The sequence below is a fragment of the Lates calcarifer genome, linkage group LG16_LG22, assembly GCF_001640805.2.
Source record: "Lates calcarifer isolate ASB-BC8 linkage group LG16_LG22, TLL_Latcal_v3, whole genome shotgun sequence".
Lineage (NCBI taxonomy): Eukaryota > Metazoa > Chordata > Actinopteri > Centropomidae > Lates > Lates calcarifer.
Window position 1 is genome coordinate 16,447,604 of NC_066848.1, and position 26,094 is coordinate 16,473,697.

A 26,094-nucleotide genomic window follows, 5' to 3' on the forward strand; every position below is an offset into this window, starting at 1 on the left:
CTCTGTAGTCATCTCTATGTTTGTCCCCTTCATCAAATGTGCAAGTCCAGTTAAGGTAAGAGATCCCACTTCAATACTTTTCTATATATTGGGTTTTAATAAGGTTTAGGATTTTTTTTTTTTTTTTTTTTTTTTTTGATGGGGAAATACATCAGTTTTCAGTTGTTAATGTTATTTTTACACACACTGCACATTCAGTGAGGAGTAAAGCCAACTTTAACACATCTTCTGTAGAGTTAGCTTCACTAAAATCTTCTAATCAGCTTTCTTTTTTAGGGGAAAATGTTATTTCCTTTTCCCTACAGACAACGACTGCTGTGATTGCTTCTGTGTGTTTTAAAGGTTAAACATCACAAGTAGGGTTTGGATTTTGTACAATAATAACACTGCATGCTCTCTTAAATGTTACACATCAGTCAACTTTTCAGCAGACAGGTGCTGCCATCATTGCTGCCCCCTGGCTCCATACTTGGAGAGAAATTTGTCATTGAAGAACAAACTAAATGAAAAAGGAAATGTGGCCAACGCGTCAGGCAGCAGTCTGTTGACACATGGACACAACTTTGTCGGTGGGAAACACTAAAGCCTGCGGGCCAACAAGCCTCCATTAAGCTTTCCCAGGACTGGAGGGCTGCAGGGAAAAGACAAGTTGTGACTTGGGACGAGGAACTGGTGCATCTTTTCCAGATGAGATAATATGAGCCATCTTCAAATACCTTTCCACTCCATCCCTCCTTACCCTGGTGCAACTAATTCACAAGGAAGGAAACAGGGAAGTGAGGAGGTCATCAGGAAGACAGGAAGAAAAAATGCAGTGGTCATCTGAAGTTAAATATGTATGGAGTCTTTCTGTCTAGTAAAACAGACAGAGGCGAAGTCTGTACTGAGCTGCTCTCTAGGAGTTTGGCCAACTGATCACCTCATATAGAAACTTTTGTCCATGTCAGTGTTTCAAAGCAGATGGCTCTGGTTAGTGAGCACTTACGCAGGTAATGTTAGTGATTAGCATAATTAGCATAACATTAGATAAACCTCTCAGTGCTCTGCTGTTTTTATTATTTTCAACTAGTCTGGTGGGATGGCTGTGTCAGTGTGTTGGTCCAATACTGTGATACAGACTAAAATATCTCAACAACTACTGGATGGATTGCTATGAAATTTCGTGCTGATAATCATGAACCTCAAACGATACATGGTACTAACTTTGGTGATCCTCTGACTTTGCATCTATCGCCATCATTAGGTCAAATTTTTCATTTGTCCAATACTTTTATGACCAAATACCTGCAAATGTAATGACATTCCCATCAGCCTCAGCTGTACTCTGTGTTTAGTGCCAATTAGTATTTGATAACACGCAGCAAAATCTAGACCCTGAAACCAGCAAATATACCAAGGCATTTTTGCTGAAAAAATTAATTACTGAATTACTGAAATGATTAATCAATGATCAAAAAGCTGGTGATTGATTAACTGTTGAAGCTGCACTGATGTTAGCATTCAAGACACTGTTGTACCTAGCTACAGCCTCACTGAACTGCTAGCACATCTAGAGACATTTATTCTTGTTTTATTTCATAGCCTGTAGATTTATTAATTCTAACAAAGCAAAAACTCAGCTCTCATTATAATTTACAGATCACTAAAGTAAAAACTTTGTTATGTGGCTGACTTTGTTCACTTTTCTGCCACTGATACTGGTACTTTGTCGTTAAGTGTGTATTTTCTAGAATTCATTTATTCTTTATTTCGATTTTAACTAGGCTGACAGGTTTAGACGCTAAATTTAAAATCAGCTAATCATCCAGCTGCAAAACTGAAAAAGATTCTTATTGTTTCACTTGTAGGGAAATGGTTTGTACGTATTATCAAAAACAGTGACCAGAGGTAACCAATGGGCCAAATTTCCCAAAAGTCAGTGGACGCCCTTTAACTCTAATAACTGTGTGGAAATACTTAATCAGAACTGTGAGTGTCACCAATATAAATGAAAGGAAGGAATGCGATGCCACAGAAAGACGCTGTGTCGTCCTGGCCGTGTCGTCTACTCAACTAAACCTACAGTATCCAAACCCATGAGGAATTTCATGAATGCTCCCCGTTCCTCGTGTCATAGGGGTGACTAAGCTTCTCGCACTCCACCAGCTCGACTATGCTGGCCACCTGGACTCAACTGTGAAATCCCCTTCACAGAAACCAACATCACCCTTGCCTTCTTTGAGTTTGGATGACTAATTCAAGAGGTTGTTGGTTGTTGGTTGGGACTTTACTGGTTTTCGAGACAAACCTGTGTATGTCAGGGCAGAAAAAAATTACAAAGCTGCAGCTACTAGTTTCATGTGCCCAGACTTGATATTAAACAAAACAAGATGCAAGAATAAAAAGAAAAAAACGAAGGCCCTTCCTCACAAAGCAGAGAAACCGGAGACGGTGGCCCGGACTACACCCACGTTGGTGTACGGTTGACCCCAGAGTAACCTCCCAGGTAAATATAATCCTCCTCTGTATCACCTCTCACTCCTCATGCCGGCCTATGAACACACCAGGATGCCAAGGTCTGGCGACAGTCGACAGCCAATGAAAGACAAGTGTCTGTTTTTTTTTTTTCCTTTCCTGCATGGAAATGGAAGACAAAAAACAGTCCCAGCATGCAGGCTGCTATCAGTGCATCTCCTGGTCCTTCGAATCATCTTCTCTCACACACACTTTGACTCATCGAGGCCTGCGAGGTCTGACAAACCAAATACTGGAGGATCAGTCCGGTTTCTGTCTCACACTGTTTTTTTTTAATCTGTCTTATCTGTCTGTCTTTGTTTCTCTAGATACAAATCGCAACCACTCATGCAAAGACAGTCCGGTATGGTTCCAGTTCATTTCCTGGACAAGTGTGAACAAAATGTCAACAGTTTCCACGCAGTCCGTCCACATTCACACACCTTCACTGGAGCAGGCGAGAGGCCAAAAGGTCAACGGACGTCAGACCCTGAGCTCAGGTTAAGCCAACACTGATCACACAAACACACATTCATTCACATAAGGGTTAAACTGATTGAAATTAAATATCAGTTATCAGTCAGCTGTGATGGACTTTTCCTTGAATGCAGCTGCAGGAAAACAGCTGGGAAATCCTGTGATAACATGGATTTCATAGTTAGTTGTTCATTTTTCAATCTTGGCTCCTATTTTTAATGCTTTAAACGTCCCTGTCAACGTTTAAGAGAGTTTTCCAGCGTTGCTATAATAACATTTTTGGTGAAATCACTAATTCTATGTAGTTTCTGGTAGGAGAACTGTCACATTTGAAGATTTATATTTGTTATGAGTCAATTTGCTTAAACAATATACAGTGACCTCAAAAATCCATGCTGGATGAACCCTGTTGTTGATCTAAAATGTACTCAAAACACTGTGATCACAAACAAAGGTGTGGAGACAAACTATTTGACTAGACAACATTGTCAACTTAATGTCTCCAAAAACATTTCCCAGGTTAAAGAAGGATTTCTAGTTCTCGCTCCTCCCTCATTCATGAGGCCACAGCCTGTCACTGCAGTTCAGACGAGGCTATGATGGAGATAATTTGGCTTTAATGTGTTTTGTTTTTCTGCTGTTGATCAGATGAGAAAAACAAAACCTGCTGAGTCTTCAGTCAATTGTGCTTAAGCTGCATTCATTACATCTGTCCTTATTCTATAATCATTTTCACTTTGACAGACTATTTATTATGTTTGTACAGTATGTTCAAATTGGTTCATCTGTCTAGTTTTAGAGCTACTTCTGGTAGAGGTAAATTAGAAGTATTATGTGTTTGTTTGATAGTCTTGCACAGTAACCCTAACTATATTAATATTATAGCTAATGTTTGGCATAAATCACCAAAATAAACAAAAAACAAAGTGTTATGTAAAGAAAAACACTGACTTGATTAATTAAATTAGTTTTCATTTTGTTTTTTCCTTTTCTAAACATGGAATTCTTTACACTAACTTGAATTTAAGCTTTTAAGAGTTTGTTTTTGATTCTATTTTCATTAAAATTTTACTGAATCCCATAATAAAACTACCAACAGCTGAAGCAGCAAGATAATAAATTAGAATGAATAAACTCTTGACTTATAGACACTGAAAAAAAATGTTTAGACGTCAGACAGGGACATTTTTCAAAAACATGTTTGATGACAAATACACTGCAAGAAAATGTTTGCTTTCTTAACAGCTGCAGGAAACTGCAGTGAGAGTGAACTGATATGCATGTTGAATATAAGTCCATCAGGCAGTAAAGACTGAACAGTTTGTCTTTGTATCAGGACACTGAGCTTCTCCTTGTTTTACCTGTAGTTTAATTTTTCCCGTCTTTAGGGGGAAACAAAGCGCGTCTCCTCTGTGTTAATCAACTAGATCTTTCCATTAGAGCCACTGACAGTCTGTAGGGTCAAGTATTTTTAGTTTACTTTAAATGCGGAGGCCATAACGTTTTTCATCCCTGTTTTTTCGGCCTTTCTCATACTCCAAACCCTCTAAAGCAGGAAATTCGTCAGGGTGAAAATCTGAGTTGCCTTTTGTTCTCTCTCTTTAATTTATATTTTCTGCTGTTAAGTGAATAAACTCGTGTCCTGAAGGCTGCAGAGAAACGCGTCGTGCGTTGGCTTAGAGGAAACATTAAATAAAGGATCTCTCCTCTTTTGTCAGAAACGCTTACGCCGCTCTTTTTTCCTTCTCATTTCTGTCGGTGTTTGAAGGTGAGCAGCTGTCTCATGTGGGACCTGTGGGCTCTCTCAAACTCCTTAAACAATCCCACAAGATTTGGTCGCAGCAAATGTTTGTTTGATGCAAATCCGAACAAATCCGCCGCTGTCGGTGGACACTCGCTGCGCTGTTTGCGCGTCTTGGCGCAAACATGTTTTAATGTCCTGGTCGGCAGATATTTATTCAGCTGCTGCGAGCTTCATTTACATAAAGAGAGAGAGAGAGAGAGAGAGAGAGAGAGAGAGGGCAGGCAGACAACACACGGCCTGACAGCAGCTGAACAGGCAGAGAGGCCTACAATATGTATCGATCAGGTTGATAATCTGATCAGGTTGATAGGAGAGATTATCGATGGCTTTCTGGGATGGGATTTAGGACAGTGGTTCCGAACATTTTTTAGCTTGTGACCCCTTGAAGAGAGACCTTTCAGATTCTTTCATTTGATTTGTTTAGAGGCTCGAGGATGTGAAATTATATCACTTTCGTGTAGCACCGTTTTCTCCCTCGCTTTCAGATCTTATTGATCGACTTCTGACGCCACAGTGCAGCGTTTCCCAAATGTTTTGTCCGGTTAACACTTAAAAACAAAAGAAACCTGCGACCCCTCCTCAAATCTCTCCATATTTACTTACATACTTCACGAGCAGCGAGCATTTCAAGCAAAGAGCATGTTTTTTTAACCTTCACAGACAGTTCAATCTGAATCTGTTTAGAGGCCTGAAGAGGTTAGACTAATATTAAATGAGCAAAAAAGCAGAATGTTTGTTTCTTCCTTTCTAACTTGTTAATCATCCCGAGACCCTTGTTATTATATAACAAAATTTACTTAATCAATTAATTGATTTCACTTTTCAAGCAAATATTCCAAAAATGTCTGATCTGAAATGTGCAGATGACTTATTTTCTCTGTTTTAAATGAATTCTCTTTGAAAGCAGATCATATGAAGATAAATCATTGGGCTAAGGAAAACTGATATGAGCATTTTTCACTATTTTCTGACTCTCTGGACAAAACTAATCAATTAATCGAGCAAATAATCAGCAGATAAACATTCAACTAAAATATTTGTCAGTTTCAGCCCTAATTAGAATAAATATGAGAGGCCGGGCATTAAATAAGCCACTAAAACTACAAGACAAACTTTCAACTTTCAGTCCGGTTGCTGTTTTCTTATTCGAAATGATTTGGAAAAACATCGCGTTTGTCTTAATTAAAACAGGAGGGTGCACACAACCTGCCCCCGCTCTGTCTTTTTTGGGGGGGTGGGGGGGTTTCTTTGCACAAGGACGGTGTTTTTTTTATTGGGGGCAATTAATTTGCATGAAATCTGTTTTGCTTTTTTATTGCCTCCTCTGCTCTCAGTGCGGCCTTCACTGGTTATAAAACATGCTCGTCCAAAACAACCTTGCCAGAGAACTGACGCAAAAGGAGGGTGTTGGTGGTGGGGTAAAAAATGTATATATATATATATATATATATATATATATATATATATATATATAAATTTTATTTTTTTTCTCCCTACCACCAACACCCCCCTTTTATAATGCGTTTATGCCTGCGAGCATGAACGCATTACACACACACACTTAGATCTGACCCCCTAACCTGGCCCCACCTACGTAATTACCGCATCAGAGGCAGTGAAATTCCTGCAGGTTATTTTGGAGAAACCAACTCAGGGCGCAGGAGTAATTATCACGCCATTACAGCGCTGCATTCAATTACGCCTCGATCAAATGTCTCCCGGCTCAATATTTAGGGCTTTTTAACGCCACAGTTTAAAAAGACACTTGGTCTCCCTAAAGCAAGGAGAGATGTTAGTGTTTCAATTTAAGACAGAGAGGATTAAACTGGTTGCTCTCTAAAATGGAAATGCGGGCCTACACGCGTTCACGGCTTGTATTAATTATGGACTAATTTGCATTTACCCCGTTATAATTAGGAGGGGAAAAAAAACTAAATCAACAAGCTTTTAAATAAAGTGTGACTAGTTCAAATGAGAGAAAACAAGAATCTTGAGTTCTGTAATTTGCTGGTGTACATGCATCTAAAAAAAGAAAAACTCGACTCCCTGTTGGGAATCAAGCTGAGACAGAATCCACTGTAGAAAAATAAATATGACTTAACGGATCTTTATTGGATGAACATGTATGTAAGGGTGGTCGCCTTAAAGATACATTCAACATCTCACTGTCATGTTGGAGCTATAAATCCATTTTTCCTCTCCAAAAAAATAATAAAAAAAATGCTTTGACTCCAATATCAAGCCAAGTGCTGCGGTTCAAACATGTCCAATAATCACGACAATGCCCAAGAGAGGAGGTCTGGTTTGAAAATGTAGAGGCTAGAATAATAATAATAATAATTATAATTATAATAATAATAATATCCAGAAAACAAAATGTAACCTGGACAAATGCCCAGAATAGTTCTGCATCTATATTTTTAGATTTAGAGTTTTTCCAAGACATTTTAAATTGCCAAAACGTATTCTTTTCTGAGTAAAACAATGTATATAAAAGCTGAACTTCATGGCCAATTTGTTCTCTTTGGAATATTTGGAAAGATTTACATATGTTTTTTTTCTTTTTTTCTCCCAAAGTGGTAATAAACAATTTCAAATTCGAAAAAACACCAACTAAACATGGTCACTGTAACTGACCCAAATACATATTTACATATTTCAGCTCCTCAACGCAGCTGACTAAAAATCTCTGTCATCCTAAAATAACAAATTTCAGAAATAAAAACTATACAGGATTTGATTGGGTTGGAGGTAAAGAGGGGCACTGCAGGCAGTTCCTGTTGGTGCACCAGAGGGGAAAATATTCCTCCCATCCAGAGAGCCAGAGAGCTGGTGGTAAAAGGAGTTTGGTCAAAATGACTTTTTTTTTGTTGTTGTTTTGAAAAACAGTTTGGTTTTGTTAAGGTCATCCAAGAGGGGGCGTCTTAAAAACCCATTCTATGTTGTCAGGAAACTGCTCCTGATGTTTTCTCTTCACAGGACTCGAGAGACTGTTTCTCTTCTTTTTTTTTTTATTTTTAATTTTTTAAAAGACGCGGAGGACGAGAGGGAGGAAAAAAAAACAAAGTCCGATTGCTGAGCATTCCTGCTGCTATCTTGTTATCTTATGGTTCATAAACTCTTTTTGTCTTTAAAAACAAGCAATAAGCTAATCTGGAAAATAAAAAGAAGAGGGAGCAGACGAGCAGGGAGGGAAGAAAAGCCTGATCACAAGACTTGGAACCTCCAGGAGGCCTGGTCTTTGTAGTCCAAGCAGTCTGTGGTGTTAAAGTTGAGCTTCCACGAGGAGGCTGCAGTCTGCTCTTTGTAATCCAGGCAGTCGGAGGAGTTGAAGGCCAGGCCAGAGCCGCCGTAGGCCTGGTGATGGTGGTGATGGTGGTGGTGGCCTGATGACTGGCTGATGTGGTGGTGCGGGTGGCCTGACATGGAGGAGGCTGTCATGGGGCTGAGCTGGTGGGGATGGTGGTGGGAGTGCATGGGGGCCAGGTAGGATCCGCAGTCCACGCCGCTGAAGTAAGAGCTGGAGGGGGCAGGGTAGCCCTGGCCGTAGCCCGGCGTCTGGTTGTAGGACATGGGGTAGGAAGTGGCGGCGGCAGCAGAGCCTGACATTGAACGCTGCATACAGGACGCGTTGGATGGGGGTCCGGGCTCGGGGAGTGGGGCCACAGCAGGAGCAGGAGCGTTTCCCGGGGAGATAGCTGGGCTCCAGATGGAGGAGACTGTGCTGATGGAGGTAGAGGTGCTGCTGAGCGCTGTTGGGCCTGTGTGATTGGTGGAGGAGGAGGAAGAGGAGGATGAGCCGGTGCTGGAGACGGCAGGAGGTGTGAACTGGCCAGCTGCTCTCGGATCCAGTGCTCTCCCGGGCTGGAGAAGACTTCTTCTTGGGCGGCCTGGCTTTGGCACTGCTGCCGCTCTGCTGCTGCTGGCGACACTTGGCCCTCCGGTTCTTGAACCACACCTACAACCGGGAACACCAGCCAGGAGTTAGCAACCATTCACACAAACAACCTCAGCATTGCATGAAAAAAAAAAATACTCCCAGGCCATGCTGGGAGTACATTATGGAAGAAAATTGGGGGTTATTAGCCATCAAGGTTCATTTCCACCACGGCCCCTTGGCTCGGACCAGCCAGGGGTCTAATTTCATACCTGGTAGACGGCTCTAAGATAACAGGCTATTGGGTTTCACCACACAGTAGGGTAACTCTAGAGCACCAAGAGGGTAGGATCATGTAGAGCATTTTGTTTCACACACACATTCTGAGAATAACTCAAATTGTGAGAGAGAGGCTTGCCTTGGTTTTCCCCTAATACCTTTCAAGAGTAGTATTTGTTCAACATTGTAGTACACCAGTGAGTTGTTTGTGGAGTATTTGCAGGGATAGTCCTGGCCTCTTTATCATAGATCCCATATTTCAGATCAAATTACACAGCCTTCAGTTTGGTTGCATCAAATAATGATGAAATAATCACACAATTTCAAATGAAAAACAAGAATTTTGAATATACTATCTGAAATGTTGTGTTTATATCTATTTGGCCTGTATGGATGCCCTCTGAGTGCTATAATAAACTTAAGTGAAGAAGGCCAAATTAACCAGACAAGTGAACGAAAGGGAAAAGAGGAAATTAGCTATATAAATACCATGAAACTTGAACTCAGCCATCTAGTCTTCAACTGTTTATCAGTAGTAATATTTTACAGTTGCTTTACTGGCACTAATTAACAAACCTGTCTGTGTAATTTTAATCCCAGTCATAATGTCAACATTATCCATCAAAAATCAATCCATATGCTCGTTATTATCCTCTTTAAAGGGGCTTAAGACATTGAATTCACGGAGCTACCATCCAAAATTATCCCCATCTAACTACCATTATTTTCCTTTAATTATATTATCCTTTAATTACATGATCCTGTTTTTTAAGAGTACATGAGAAAGTTTTGTAATAAAATATATATCGAACCTAATTGGATTTGTCGAGTATTAGCTAGCTAAAGTTAACCATCAGCTTGTAAACACAAATGACGTCATCAACGGTCAGTTTCGTTAATATAAACAAAACATTAATAGGTTAATTATATGAGCAGTCTTTTGAATTACGCGAGAAAATGCTTTTCAATTTTTTTTTAACTTGTATCATAGGCAACTGCAAAAAATATTGATCCTAATCAGAATTGTTAAAGATATTAGACATCAAACTCATTTATAGCCAGCTAGCTAGTTCAAGTTAACGGTTAATTAACGTATTAACACAAATTACGCCATTAACAGTCAATTTTGAAAGGAAAATAATGAATGCCTCCACAGAGTTGAATAACAATGCTAACTCACTCACTTTTAAAATAAAAACACTTACCACTTACCTAAAAATGTTTGCGTTTAACAGTGTGGCCTGTTTAACGTTAATGAATAATATAATGTAACGTCTTGAGTTAACATCTTTCCAGAAATAACCCATGGCCTCGTCTGGTGTGTGTGTGTGTGTGTGTGTGTGTTTTGGGACGTGTCCACACATTGAGCTGTATGCTCTCATAGCTCCTGGACAAACGGAGGTGGAAATTGAAAACGCCTCGTGTTTTTACCTGGACTCTGGACTCGGGCAGGTTGATTTTCAGTGCGACCTCCTCCCGCATGAAGATATCCGGGTAGCGGGTTTTGGCGAACAGAGCCTCCAGGACGTCGAGCTGGGAGCGGGTAAAGGTGGTCCGCTCCCGCCGCTGCTTCCTTGGAGTCGCTGCGGTAAAGGAAACGACACTGTTAGTAAAAACTTAGGCTACTTCATGGAAATGCAGAATAACGCTGGTGTACACTGAGGGTTTTCAACGACATATTTCTGCTCAGTCTGTGCTCAGCTCCACAAATGGTGAAATGTTAAATAGGTGGAAAAAAAATAAACGACATCACAGACTATCTTTAACAGCACCAGTGTTTAACTAAACGTCTGTTTAAAGTTCGCATTTAAAGAAACCTAAAATGTTACTGTGTCGACACTGGAGGATAAACCCAGTTTAAATAACCATACACACCCTACATTTTCACACCGTGTCCAAATTATAATGTAATAATTGTTTAAATCCATTCATTAATTTTACATGATATACACTTTTTGTTAAGTGTAAACCAGGACACACTTTTTTATTAATGTGTCATCATTATTATTATTATTTTATAATAACATTTTTTGTCGTTTTCTTCATGATGACTGGAGCTGGTTTAGTGGTCCAAACTGGGTTCAGATGCCTCTGTCCTCGTGCATTAATGTTTAAAAACTGTGTGTGGGTGTGTGTGTGTGTGTGTGTGCACGCGCGCGCCGGACTCCTACCCGGGTAGCCCACTGAGGGGTGCAGCAGGTCCATGGCAGCGCCGCTGAGCCCCAGGCCGTTGACGCCGTAGGGGGGCTGTTTGAGGTAGGACATCATGCTACAGGCGGTCACTGCTCCACCCAGCTCAGGCCAGTGGTTCGGTTTCCCCCGATGCTGCAGCTTGACGGGACAGGGGGCCGATCTAAGTCACTGCACGCGCACGGTACGAGGAAGAGAAAAAAAAATATTATACACATTTCAGAGAGAATAAAATTCAAACATACAAAAGTCTTTGTTTATTTTGGAAGGGTGAGGACTAATACCTGGGAATATTTATTAAAGAGCAGGATAATTATGTCTCATGTTTAAATTTGTTACAGGCTGTTCGACGGTGGAAATCTCTTCTCAGCCAGTTCCCATTCATTTCATCGACGTTTTTAAACTGGGACATTATACAAGAAAACACAGAAATAAAGAAGACTGTACCATGTGTCGAGGTTTCTAACAAACCATACTGTAATTATTTAGTGGCAGCAGGAAATAAAGCCGTTCATTACCAAAGGAGAAAACCAGAGACGCACATTAAATCCCTTCAGGAATATTGGATTTTTGGTGGGAGGATAACTGGGGTCAAACGGCTGCTAAAATCCTCGTTTCAACTCAAAACCCCAGCGGAGGAAAAAGAGAAAAAAAATGCGAACTGACGGTACAACGCTTTTCACGTACAAAGCAGAATTCAATGAACTTTTAACACTGAAACCGCCAAATCAGATGGAGAGAAACTGGATGAAACTGGTGCAGGTGGATGTAAACAAATCACTGCTGTACTGGAAACATAATGTGTCACCGTGAGTATGCTGGACGCTGATTTATACTTTCATTTGTTATTGACCACACACCGTCTCTTACCTGCAGAATATATGAGCTATAATGTGATTATATATGAAAACAAACACAGGCTTACACCATGTTGTAAAACATGGAGATCTCAGTCTGAACTTTACTTTTTTTCCCCTCTAGAAAAAAAAAGCTTTGATCAAAATCCTCTTTTCTCAAAGAATAATTAATAATTTAATCAAAATAATCTATCGACCTCTGTTATGTAATGCGCTATACTATACATCTGTGTGTACAGGTCAATAATCAATGAGGAAAAACAAACTCTACATTTATGCGTGTTTTTCTACGTTTGAACTCTTTTATAGTCAACAAGCAAAATGCTGTAAGAGTTTTAATGAGAAACCTGAATCTAATTTTGTTGTTATAAAATTGTTCTGTCACATGGTTTCCTGCAATTGTGTTTAAAAGAATTAAAGCAATAAATACAACTTGAAACCTCAGAATAAAACTCCTGAGTTAAGTGTGTGTGTGTGTGTGTGTGTGTGTGTGTGTGTGTGTGTGTGTGTGTGTGGTTCAAGGCCTGTGCTCACACACACGTAAAAAAAAAAAAAGAGAGATGGATTATGGATGTGGTTTGATAATCTATAAAAATCACAGCTGTGGTTCTCGGAGTCTCTCTGTACTCGGTCATTCTGTTTGTTTCGGGTCGTCAAACTTTGTGTGTATTTTGACCACAACGAGAGTCCTGTGGATCCTCAGTCTCCGGCTGAAAATAACTGGATCCACATCAGAATAAAAACCCATTAAAATCAACCATTTTGTCTGGCACGCAACTCATATCATTAATATTATTTTTTAAATCAGAGAAAGACGTCAGGAGTCAATTTTACTCCTCCCTGGGTTACATTAACTTTTATTTTTAAAGAAATAATCATCTTGACACCAGTTTTCCTCCATTTTTTAAAGCTCGGGGGAAAGAACCAAACTTCATTGAAAAAAAGTCAAATTATTCCTCCACTACTCGATTTTCATTAGATTTAAAGACTAATGGTAAAATTATATTTTCTGTGAAGGACAACTATGGTTTTCATCCCTTTCCGTGGTTTTTAGATATTTAATCAAAGACTGTATCAGCCTGTATCGCCTACTTTTTGTTTGATTTCCTCAGTAAAGACGACTGAATCAAAGATTACATTTCAGGGGGGGGGGAATAAACAACACAGCTCCAGACAGCTGCCTATGAAGCAGAAAAATAAAACAAGTTTATCTCAATCAAATCAAAACTCATTAAACTAATCCGCATTTTCAGTCAAAAAACACTAATAACCCTAGTGGAGTTTTGAATGCGTAAAATCAAATATTTCATAAACTTTTACTCCTCAGTGAAGAATTATCTCAAGCACAAACACGCAGCTCTGTAGTTTAACGCGTGTGAATTAAATTAGTGACTCTGAAGGGGGGAGATTATTTTAACAATGAGCTCCTAACTGACCAAACCAAAACCTTAACTAACCAAACGTGTATTCCAGCGGCTTTTTTTTTCTTTTTTAAAGAAACCGCATTTCCAGCCCTGCCAGGCCGTGAGTGAAAAGGGCGAGATCTCGGTGCAAATGAACTCAATTAGAATTTAGATTAGACCTCCGGGGAGAGAGCGTTTCAGAAGAGCTCTTATCAGCAAAATAAATTAACAAAAACCAAAACACGCCTCTCCAATTATCTACTAAGTGGCTCAAACGTTTTAATGGCCAATTGCTCTTAAATAAAGAAAGAAAAAAATAACTCGCAGGAATGAACTGGAATAGAAATATGAAAATTATCTACTCTGGAGGAAGTTGACTCAATTTATCCAGTTGAAGCTGGACTCCTCCACGCTGCGAATTAATTGATATCTCCACTTTAAAAAAATAAATAAATAAAAAAATCCCACAATCGTGCAGCGGTGTAAATTGAAATCATGCACACCACATGGCACAATTTAACACGAAAAGACTTTGTCCTTTAAAATGTATGAGGGGGAGAAAGTGGCTGCTCTGCCGCTCTCACTTCAGCTACTTCGCGATAGTTTTTGTTGCGCACAGGACAAGAGAATCTACTTTAAAAGAGCGAAAGAAAAGAGGAAAGTAAAGAAACATTTTTACCTTGTTTTTCTTCTCCTTCTCCTTCTCCCCGAAGCAGCTCGGGCCACACGAGGCGAGCAGCAGTAAAATTATCCAGCAGTAGGAAGTCTGCGGGGCACAAAACTCGAGCAGCAGCAGCGGCAGCAGACTTGTTCAAAAACAAACAACAGTGTGCAAACCGAGCGGCATCACGGGGGAAAGAGAGAGACTCGCAGTCGGCAGGTTATCGGCACACGGGCGTCACCGCGTCCTCGGTGCGGTTCCGGGTGTTTTTACCAGCCAAATAAATCAAACTCATTTGCTTTCAAGGGGGCTTGTCGTTGTCTGTCAGAGTGTTAAGGTGATTTCTAATGGAGACGGATGGAGATTGATCACCTTCTCTCCGCCCCGCGCCTCTATGAGCGGAGGACACCTGCGGATCCGCCTCCCGCAGCCAATCGGCGCGCGTCGCCGGGCTGACGGACGGCGCGGGCGGCCTATGGGCGGCTCGGAGGCAGCTGGGGTGGAGGGGGCGGGGGAGGTGGGCCCGCACTCCCACTCCCACTCCCACTCACCCCCCCTCCTCGTTCTCCCTCGCCCCCCCCCCCTCCTCTTTCTCTCGGTCCCGGTCCCGAGACCAGACGAACCACAGAGAGGTCCTGGAAAAAGACGGAAATGTTTCACAGGCCTGCGGGAGAAAGCGCTCCAGCTCACTGCGGGGTTTGCGCTCTGCTTTGCGCCAAAGTGCGTAAAAATAGAAGAAATAAAATTTAGAGGAAATTCACGTTTCATAGGCAGAGTTTAGTGTTTTATTATTTGCAGCTCACTAGAAGAAGAAGAGGAACTGGGGGCATCAGTGGAGCGAGCAACAACAGAACTGTCTGCGAGTCTTCCTCCATCTAAAACTTATTTTCTGCTGAAATCTACCAGTTCCCCTGCTTCTCTGAACTGCACGACGCCTTCAAGTGTTGTCTTACTTTCTCAGAACTACAAAAATCAGTGGCTGCATCAATAAAAATCACGATTCAGAGTGTTTAAAAAGACAGACTTTGTACAAAATCAAGGGGGGGAAATGTTCTTTTTAGTTTAATGTAGTTTGGTTTGACAGAAAGCTGCATGTTAGTCTCTCAGCAGCACAAAACAGATTTCCTGAAAGGCCTCACAGGCTTTTTTTTTTTCTTTTCTTTTTTTAAATTCAGGCTGATTGTTGTTGAATGTGATAGTTCTCACTCAGAAAGTGAACGTGAGAAATTAAAAAAAGGAGGAAAGAAGTTACATTTTGATTTTTTATTGTGATATAACTACTCCTCTCTCTCCCTACACACACCAGTCTCATGAATATTAATGAGGTCTAATCCCCATTTAGAATTACATTTGAGGGTGGTTGACGTAAAGTTTAATAGGGATAGACCTCCAACTCACTGCGGAGGAAAAAAGAAGAAGAAGAAAAAGAAGAAGAGGAAAAATCCACAGAAGAAGAAAAATCAGCTGCAAAAGCTGCGCTCACTGAATCAAATTCCACACTTTTCTGTTCATGTTTGTAATGTGTTTTAAAACAAATCACGCACAAAACAAACAGGTTTTTTTTTTTTCTTTTGCGGCCTGTGTGTCAGTGGAGGGTCGTTGAGATGCAGCGTAGCTCGGCTCGGCTCGGCTCGGCAAAAACACCAACTTCTGTAAATGAGGCCTGAGCTGAAAGCGAGCTAATGTTCACAGAGAGAGACAGACAGACAGACAGACAGAGAGAGAGAGAGAGAGAGAGAGAGAGACTGCAGGGATGAAAATAACATTTTCGTGTGTGTGTGTGAGAGAGAGAGAGAGAGAGAGGAGGAGGAGGAGGAGGAGGAGGAGGAGGGGTATCAAAGCGGAGGCAGATGGGACTTAAAAGTCATGGAGGAGAGCACTTTGACAGAGAAACTTAGACATCAGTAGTAATGTTGGAGGTTGTGAGTGGAGGCCTGCAGTGATGCTGCTTATTGCAAGCACAGACACTGTGGAGGATTAGGGTACCTGAACGCACCATAACGAATAAACGCACTTAGGAAGCACATCCGCGTTTTTACGCACACAGCGGTAAAAAGATTTTAAAAAATCTGACTAATAGTGATGGCGACTGTGGTCAATTGTATGAACGTAGCGATAACACGAAGAGAAGAGGTGTAGGACGAGAACAGGCTCCAACACTGACGCTTTTCTGACTGTTTTTTTCGGGGGGGTTAATTGATCTGGGTGTGTGTTGCCTGGCTGCTGACTGGAGGTCAAACACTTTTACGCACCTTTTTATTTCCACCACATCAGAAGTCTGAGCAGTCAGAGGGCCCGTGGAGGGTCTGACCGAAATACCATCACCCCTCCTCTCCTCTGCACACACACACACACACAAACACACACAGGCTCCGTTAAATTATGCAAAAAGGCCATTCAACAAATATGGCCCTCACAACACAAAAGACTCGGGTTATTCTGACATTTCCTCTACATTTCTTGTTTTTTTCTCCTCCTCTCTCGATGTGAGTGAAGACCCCGAGATAAACCCCTGAACAAGTATCAAGTTATCAAGTTGCACCAACCTTTAGTAATAAGAGTATTTTGTCTAATCCCAAATTGCAGTTGAATTTTCTTAATGCTGAGCTGGTAAAGCCTGGGATTAGGCGGCGAGGAGAGGAGGGGGAAAAGTTTTGTCCCTTCAGCCGGCAGGATTGGAAGCGGGGATCTGCGGGGATGTTGTCGGTGCTTATTAAAACGATGATGCATAAAACAGAGTGTTTTGTAAGGAGCCCCGGCGCTGCACGCGGAGACCCGGGGGCTCCCTCAGGTGCAGTTTTTTGGACGACGGCGGCGCGAGGGGGGGAAAAAAGGGAAGTAACGCAGAGGCCGGAGCGGCGCTCAGCACCTGTGAGGTGAGGCCAGGAGACATCAAAGCTCAGGAGATAATCCATTCAGCTGCAGGATCCTCAGCTGCACAGCAGCGCCGAGCCACCGCCGCTTTTTTCCTCTTTTTTTTACGCACCGCGTCGCTCTTATTCACTGAAAAACAGGAAAGTGACTCCAAATGTTTTCACTCCTTCTGCTTCAGCAGCGCCTTTAAAGAAACCCGAGTGATCCTGCAGAGGTAAGACAGGCTCTTTCTGACATTTTATTCTCTCTTAATTCTAAAAAACATGCAGAAAAAATGTTAAAATATTAAATTAATCGCCTGAAATGATTTATTTCATCATGTATTTTTCACTTAAGCTGCGCTGATTTAAGATGAGGTAATGAACTTAAGGGAATTTAAACCTGATATCAACACGAACTAACAGCAAAACTTTTGTCAAATTCAGGAACAGAAGTTAAGTTTTGCGCATGTTCCAGTTCTGTTTGGATAAAATTTAAAACTACACAGAAAATGTTTTAATAATTTATGTAATAAGTTTAAATCCATTTACAAGTGACAGGTGCTGTGAATGATTTTTAAGGGTTTACACACAGAGACACACACTCACACAGACACACACACACAGACACACACACGCAGCCCTCTGACGACACCGAGCAAAACGTCCTTCACCGTTTTGGCTCCTCGCTTTATTCTCCAGATCACAGCGTCCCGTGATAAACGCGCTATAATACTGAACTAAAACAAAGCGCCTCGGGGGGACGTTAAAGCGCGTAAACGCGCACGTACAGACGGGTCCCAAGCAGAGAAGAAACGAATCAGCGAATTAATTTTAAAGTATCAGAAAGGCCGGGGAGGACGTCTGCTGTCACAACCTATTTCCCTGCTTTAATCGGGGACGGGAGGCTGCCTGCAGGGATGGAGTGGAGGGTTAAACCACAGACACCGTGTTCATCCTGATTTTTTATTACAGGGGCGTTTTTCATTGTTTATTTTAGTCTTGACATCAACCTGCGAGTCAGAAAACTGGTGGAGGTTAAAAGATTGGGAAATTTAAGGTGGTGAAATGGTTTTTTTCCTCCTGTGAAAATGATTTAATCGATAGTTTTTCTGACCTTCTAGTTGTTATTTCTCGCTCCATCCCTTGGCTCCGGGTGACCGAGCCTCTCCAGCTCTGCCCCCGTCGCCAGAGCGCACAGAAGCGGCCCAGGAAAAAAAAAAAAAACATCTGCTCGCTACAAAGTGATTTTTCTAATCTTTCTCAGAGGAACCTGCTCAGCACCGACCACAAAAAAGAACGCCAATTTTAATTTATAAATATGCACAAGTCGCAGGGGAACTGAACAGAGCGCCGAATAATAAGCTTTGCTAAACTCAACGCTCGCTGGTGAATGTAGTGATAGGGGCCACTTATGTGCAGTGCTGCAGCCAAAGGCGTGCATGCATTTCAATAACTTTTAGTTATGCAGAAAGAAAGAAGGACAAATAAATAAATAAAAAATCAGGAATATGGTCTGGATCATGTGGAATTGGAGGTAAAAATGGAGAAACTGATAGAGCAAAGAATGAAAGTGTTGGGATTACAAGTTTTAGAAGTGTGTGTGTGCAATTCCAAAAATAGAAAATAATGTGAGAACACACCTTAAAGCCACAGATCCCACTAAAACTCAACGTTAAAATGAATGTGACAACAATAATAAAAAATGTGTCCACGTGTGAGGAGATAAATATCTGCTGCTTTTCAGTGTGTGTGTTTTAATCCCGGGGGTTAAAAATACGCCACACCGCTGCCTTGTGGAGTATGAAATCATAAGGACTTTATTATTGAAGACGTGGGTTATGACACTGGAATAAATAAACAGGTAATAAATGTTCACACGTAAAGGACAACTGCACCAGATGTGGAGCTCTAAGAGATGCACGTGGAAGCATATTTCTCTTCTTCAGAATACAATAAATAGAAACCAAAAAGTTGCTGAGCAAAATGCAATGAAATGTGATGGTAGATTCAGTTACAAGCAGCTTATAGGACAAACGGCAATAAATAATATATATATATATATATATTTTGTTTTTGACTGCATGAATCCTGACAAATAAAGAGGATTTTGGAAGCTATTGGTCAGAGCAGTGAGGAAAATATACAACGAGTTTTCTTTTTTAAACATGTTCTTTCTTTTGGTAAACTGCTTTCAAGCCAAGACAATAAAAAAGCAATAGGAAAGTTAAGATTTATGCAAGATTTATGAACGGTAATGTTTCCCCCCAGTTAAGATATTTTACAAGTAAAAACTTTAAAGAGAAATAATTAAAAGATACACAGTCAAGTAATGAAGTAGCTTGAAAAGACTGATGTTATAACGACTCTTTTTTTTCCTTTTAAAAGTCCAGCTGAAACGTCAACCCCCTTATCATCTTCTCAACGTGATGGAAAAAAAAAAGATAAAGAAAAATCCCCCCATTAAACCCTGTTGTGCTGTACCTCAAACCGACTGGTCTCCACATTCACACAGAGAAGGCTGTGCTGCTGCTGCTGCAACTATTACATACAAATATCACACCGTCTGATAGGGTTTGCACTGCCCATGTCTCACACATATTTATATTACATACAAGTACCGCTCTTGGTAAAGCAAAGGAGAATTAAAATAAAAATTATTGTATATATGTGGGACAGTTTGAGTCAGTATAAAGTTGGTGCAAAGGCATCGCAGGCCTCTTTAATTCAGCCGAGTCTCTGCAGTTAATTTGACTGAAACAACAACCAGATAAGGATTCAAACAACTGATAGAAATGTCTATAAGCCACTATCAAATAATAATAATGATAATAATTATATCAATAATAATAATAATAATGGTACATTTCCTTTATCGGCTACATTTGTTGGTTGTGTTTTTCTGAAATGACAATCATTGAAGGACACACTTCTCCTCTTTCTTTGCCATCTTGCCTTTGTTCTGCTCCAGCGTCCTCTCCAGGTGCTCATCCTCCTCCTCGGCCCTGCAGAGGGCAAAGGTCAAAAGGTCAGATGTGTCAGTGGGAGCAGGGAGGAGGCGGTGCTGGTAGGGAGAAGGGGTGGGGTGCTGCACACACAGGTAATGCACTTGGCGCAACGACAACCGTCGCCCTGCCACCTGTGGAGTGGCCTAGCGCCAGGGGCCGCAGCTCTGACCTTTCACCCCGGCCTGGCACCCTGTTGGCGAACGACAGGCAGCAATCTGGACGGGATCCCGCCCATGCAGGTGTGCTGCTGCTGCTGCTGCAGCAGCCACCGTGCAGGATAAGTGCAGGCTCGCTGGAATGCAGCATGCCCTGCAATGTGTTTTCACTACATCTACGGTTTCTGAGGGACGTCTGGAAATGTAAAGATAGGCAGCAGACGCTCTCGCACAGACTCACCAAAGGGCGGCTGGACTTTCTGAGACTGAGAGGAAAAACTAACTCCCGCAGAACTCTGGGGTGCTGCAGTGTGATTTTGTTTTTGCTTTATATTGTGACTTGTTCCGTGTCCTGTCTGTGGGTAACTTACTGTTTCTCCTGGGCATCCAGGTCCCTGACCAGCGCGTCTCGTTTGTTGACCAGTATGACCAGCTCATCCAGCAGCAGCTGCTCTCGTCTCTTCTGGGCCTCAGTCTTCTGCCAGTCTGCAACGACACAAGAGGAACAAACTCCTTCAGAGCGGGAGACACTGAGGATGCTCTATTTCTATTCTAAAATACATTTTGTCTCATGGATGAAAAGTTCTTGTTTTACCCTCCCTGGACCTGCTGATGTTTGACCGCAGAGGTGAAGACAACATTTGTACAAATCACTGAATTACCTCAGATCCTCCTGGAATAGAAATGTTCCTCCTGATCACTTCTAATGAAGCTGCTCTAAACACACTGGACATGGCTTCACTTGTTTAATGCAGCACTTTACCAGGTGACTGAGGCACATTAATGGACGATCAGATCCTCCAGAGGACTGCAGAGCTTCAACATGACAGACTGGCTCTTTGGTCGTATGCTTCAGATCACTGAGTGGACGGACATGTCTGGTAAAAGTTCATCTTCTTATTAACCTGCTGGACTGTGTAGAGATGGAGACCAGACCAGCTGTATGTATGGACCAGTGTGTAAGTGTGATATGTAAACACGCTGTCAGATTGTGTGTGTGCGCGCGTAGTGATGATGTGCTGACAAACACACTTGAAGGATATTGTCATGTTAATGTGCAGCCTCATGACGCACAGAGATATATGAGGAATCTCATTCCCGCAGGAACTGCTGCTCATCAAGTCAAAAACACAGATGAACGTGTTGTTTGTATGTTTCTTGAAAGAAATCCCTGTAGTGCTGGCAAACATTTTATATTAAGACTGCAGTTAATGAAATGGTGTAAATCACATTTTGAGAAGTGGACACCTGTGTGTGTTCAGTGTTTCCTGTTGATGTGATTTCCTAAAAAAAAAAGAAGCTCAAACTGTCATCATGCCTTATTAGAAGAGACAGTCCTATAGTATGTAACATATTTATTAATTTGTGCTTTAACAAAAAAATGTAAATGATGAAAGTGTTGAGTCCATTTCTGAGGTTGAAGTTAGGTAAAATGATCTTGGATGAGGAACGAGTGAGATTATGTTTCCACTTAATTTAAGATTAGAAATGCCATAGCTGAGTCTTCATGGTCCAAAATCTACAATATAAATATATACAAACATCTAAACGCCGTCTCAGAGCGAAACACAGACAGTTTGTTCCTCAGCTAAATAAACAAACAAACAGGTGAGCCCCCGACTCTCCTCTCTCAGTTCTCCAGGGTCTTTGCAGGAAGGGGCCCCACAGGGCCCCACAGGGTCCAGGTGGGACCCCAATCCAAATCCCCTCAGCCTATCCCTGGAGGAGGGGGGCTGCCCACGGGAGAGCACTCACTCCCCCTGGGGCTCAAATATCCGCCCAGCGCCCTCGGTTCCACACTCACCCAACAGCAGCAGCACTCCTCCCTCCCTCACCCCCAAAACTCACCAAAAATGAACTTGAACAATAAAGTCATTACGACTCAAAAACAAGTCAAAGTGCTGCTCATGAATTACCTTATATTCATCTTGCTTGTTTTTTTTGCACCAGTGGCACTAAATGCAGTGTCACATCTTCTTAAAGCGAACTAATCTCTGCACTGCAGCATGTTCAGAAACAGAAACATCTCAGGCTGACAAACAGCTTCTCTGTAGATTTACGCCACTGTCCCACAGCTAAATGAAGGCAGGAAATCTCCAGCTCCTCCTCGGCTCAGTGTGACAACGTGTCCACTCAAAACACTCCATCCTTTCATATTAAAGAAAAAAAGAAATCTGTTCCATCCCAGAGAGAATTCAAACACGACTGAGCCGTGTGCAACTTCTGTGGCGCGTAGGCAACTTCACCCCTCTATCAATATTTAACTGTCTATTGATTCGAGAATAAAAGGAATGTTGAAAAATGTCAGTCCCAAAATAAGTGTGGCTTTATTAAAAATAAATATTCCCCCCCTTCATTGAGTCAAATTGCAGCAGTCAGGCTGTGTGAGTGTGTGTGTGTCACGCTGGGCCCAGTGTGTTTGTCCTGAAAGGTCTGCGCTCTCTTCATTGGCCCTGCTCGTCCCTTTGAAGTCGACCACAGAGCGAAATGAACACAGTCCCAATATTTGGCTCTCTACGTTCCTCTCTTCCTTTCTTCCCCCCCCTTGTTCTTTTCTTTCCTCCGGGAAGCAAATTTACTCTCCCCTGGCTTTGTGAGGGAATCGAGAAATACTTTAAAACTGCCAAATATGTTCAAACCTGTGACTGACGAGTGTTTTGTCTCCCTGTTTTAAAGAGGAGGCAGTTACGGATTATGGGAAACAAAGACAAACCGTGTCAAGCGCAGAAAAAGAAAAGCAGTTGAGTCATCACGTGAGTCATCATCTTTAGATAATTGTGAGACAGGAATGTGTGTCCATATCCGCCATAACTTCACTCTCCCACAATCCTCTCTCAACAAGGCCGGCCCACAAGCGGAGGGTTCAGGAAGACAGAAAAAAAAGCTTCCCACAAAAACACAGAGAGGTATGTAAAAAAAAAAAAAAAAAGTCCTCCTTCTCCTTCAGAGCACATCACAGCCAAAAAGCCAAAGTCCTGGTCGACTCAGAGAGGGGAGGGGTGGGGTGAGGGGTACTGGTGGCTGGGGGTTATGGGGGCAAGCACACTGCTGTCAATCACATGTCGCAGAGTCCCGCCCCCCTCATTAGGAAGGTAAACAATAAAGAGAACCGATGAGAGACGTGACCAGGCAACACCAGAGCAGGGCAGGCTGGGTAACTAGACACCCAAGAACAAACAAAACACCCTGCAGCCACTCAGAGCCCCCCCCACCCACCTCCACGTAAGTCCCGCCTCCCCCATCAGGGAGAGAGAGGGGGAGAGAAGTGTGTACAACTCACACGGTGGGTGCGTATTCAGATAAGCCTTGCAGTGCACGCCGATGGTAACCATGTGAGTCTGCACAAGGCACACAAGAATGCGCTGGTTCAAATCCCCATGAACCCCTCCCTGCCCGCTCTCTCCGACACTAAATTTATTCAAGAGAGCAAACTGGTCCAAAGCCTCGTTCTCTCAAAGCGAGGAGAGAGGGTCTCTACGTGCATCTGTCTGTCTCCCTCTCGTTTTCTGTCTCACACATCATGCAGCGGCGTGACATCAAAAGGATTTGGATCCACAGATTCAGAAGTTAAGAGACGACATTCTTCAGAGTTTTCAGACACTTTGAACAACAAACACAGATCTATAAACTTATTCCTACTCATTACGGTGTTTTTTCTCGTCCTCTGTACTCTCTTTACCTCTTGTTCTTGTGTAAAAGGCCTTCAAAAGCTGGTTTTGGCCGAGGTCCAAGTGGAGTCAAGAGACAAAAGTGTCACCAAAGGAGAAGAGAGTCGACAGGAGGGGGGAGAAGAGCTGATAAATAAGAAAAAATGCCTGGAGATTAATTCTCCAGTCTCATGCAAATGATACTAAGAGAAATATTTAAGTTTGGTTGTTTAAATCGTGATTAAAGGATTTAAGCGTCAAAAACTGGAAGGACAGTCAGTGCTGCAGAAAAGATGAAAACCTTTAATAAACAATCCACTACTGACCAAAGGCTTCAAAATTTAAAGGGCAAATCTGCTGATATTTCATATTTTTCTTTTTGTCAACAATGCCAATGAGGAACACCAAAACAGCAACAACAACTGATCCTACTGACTAAGTGTTGTCTGTATAGCTGAGGCCTGATAATTTTGGTCTAAAAACTACTACACATCAGTGAGCCACACTGTTGCACTGGGTGACATTTTCCTTACTTAAAATGAAAACCTCTGAGTCAATCCCACATACAGAATCCAGCTGCCGGAAATACTCACAGGAGCACCAAAGTGTACTAATCTGTGCCTGAAAATAGTTCCCCACAAATACACTACTTCCACCTGCCTGAGTAAGTTTTGGGAAATCACAGACTGTATGCCCGATTTTAAAGATTAATGTCTTCAGTAGAAGCCAATCTGCTTGAGGCTGAGTGCCACTGACAGGCTGTGGAAAATACTGAGAGATGGACTAATGCATTGTTTTAGTATTTACATGGGATTTGTTGATGAGAAGAGAAAAATAGAGCATCAACAGCCTTATATTCACTGACACTAATGTTTCTGTTTCATAACTTAAGTACTTTAATGAAAACTGTCTTTTAGTCTGTTCAGGTGCAGGAAACCCAGTCTACCTTTTCAAAACAAGAGCAGATCAGACAACGGTCAATGATCCAGATACTGAGGCATGAATCTAAACAAAATACATAATTTCTGCATCTGTTCTGCCATATGTTACAATAACCAGCATATAATATCATGTTAGCTACACTGCAGGAGGCACTTGTTTCCATATCCTGGAAAATACATGAAGTTACAACTGCTGGAGAAGATGTGAGGAGAATATTTTGTGCATTTACACTAATTAAGTACACTATTTATCTTGAACAGAGGACAGTCTGAAAGCCAGAACAAACACCCTCACCACAAATAAATAAATACAGACACTCATTTCCTAAATTCCCCAAAACTAAAGTCTGACAACTTGTGGAACAAAGTTACTTGCTATCGGTGGTTCCAGTCAACTAGCAATCCTGAAAGAGTTGGCAACATCATCAAAAGTCGCCCATGTGATAGGATTCCACAGTGCACCTAATCAATCAGGGTCTGTAGCGTGCCGCCCCGATGTGTTACAAAGCCCAAATAGATTTACAAATGGGAAGTGAGTGTGTGTGTGTGTGTGTGTGTGTGTCAGGGGTGTGGAGAGGGATAAGCTCCTGCATAGGATTACATATTGATTTTAAACATATAAAAAAGCTTATCATATCAAACCGTAACAGGAAAAACTCTGGGACCCGGCTATGCATAAATCCCTTTTAGATGGCGAGAGGGCGTCCACTTTAAAACATGCACGCACACACAAACAGACGCACACACACACAGAGCCTCCTCGAAAGCAGCCAAGACACAGTTTTGTGTGTGTGCATACATAGGTGTGAATCGGTAAGCAGATAAAGAGGGCATAGTGGATCAATTTTGTGGCAGGGAGATGAGAGTGTGGCATACAGATGGCATTTTCCTGCCTGGCATCACACCAAGAAGGTACAAGGAGGTGGTTATCACTGAGCACGCTCATAAACAGCATCAACGCCAGCCCGACAGCCTCCACCTGTCCCCAACTGGTTCATTCTGCAACAGCTGCACCTTTAATCAGACTCTGTAAACAGTTTTAATGCCATTTCCAGTATCAACATTGTTGGACACTTCACTGTGGATCTCTGAGCTTACACAATTATTAAGGAGACATCATATATTCTTTTCTCTTTTTCTTTTATCCTGACTGTAACTCTCTGTGGCTTTGACTGGAAATAATCTAATCTGAAGTCATGAACTCTGTGAGGTTGATGAAATAGGTTTCCTAATGATTTATTTACGTAACTATTTGTTCTCTATCACTTTTATCAAGGACTGCAACTCAAGACCAATGCAGTGAAGCAGAAAATTGTACTTAAGTATGTTATTTGAGAAAATATACAGTTACATTACACCACTGCTTCTATGTATCTGAACTCTGTTTTATTCCTTCACCAAAAATCGCTATGCAAAGATGACTGTTAAGATCTTCTAAGTCATAAAAAAA

At 41.8% G+C, this 26,094-nt stretch overlaps 2 protein-coding genes across 6 annotated transcripts in view; both read right to left on the bottom strand.

The window, feature by feature from the left end:
• Window positions 1-6,255: 6,255 nt before the first annotated feature.
• otx1 (orthodenticle homeobox 1) lies at window positions 6,256-14,416 on the bottom strand. Its single transcript, XM_018661325.2, is given in 5 exon segments — window positions 6,256-8,608; window positions 8,610-8,732; window positions 10,362-10,513; window positions 11,102-11,291; window positions 14,060-14,416. Coding segments are annotated over 4 exon segments (999 nt in total). The 5' UTR covers window positions 11,199-11,291; window positions 14,060-14,416; the 3' UTR covers window positions 6,256-7,981.
• Window positions 14,417-18,687: 4,271 nt separating this feature from the next.
• Window positions 18,688-26,094, bottom strand: part of ehbp1 (EH domain binding protein 1) — a 133,327-nt gene continuing 125,920 nt past the window's right edge. For all 5 annotated transcript variants that reach the window (XM_051076468.1, XM_018661288.2, XM_018661310.2 and 2 more), the window contains 2 exons: window positions 20,428-20,542; window positions 18,688-19,898 (listed from right to left, as the gene is read on the bottom strand). In XM_051076468.1, the coding sequence (XP_050932425.1) occupies window positions 19,808-19,898; window positions 20,428-20,542 (206 nt within the window). In that variant the 3' untranslated portion in view covers window positions 18,688-19,807. The remainder of the gene's footprint in view (window positions 19,899-20,427; window positions 20,543-26,094) is intronic.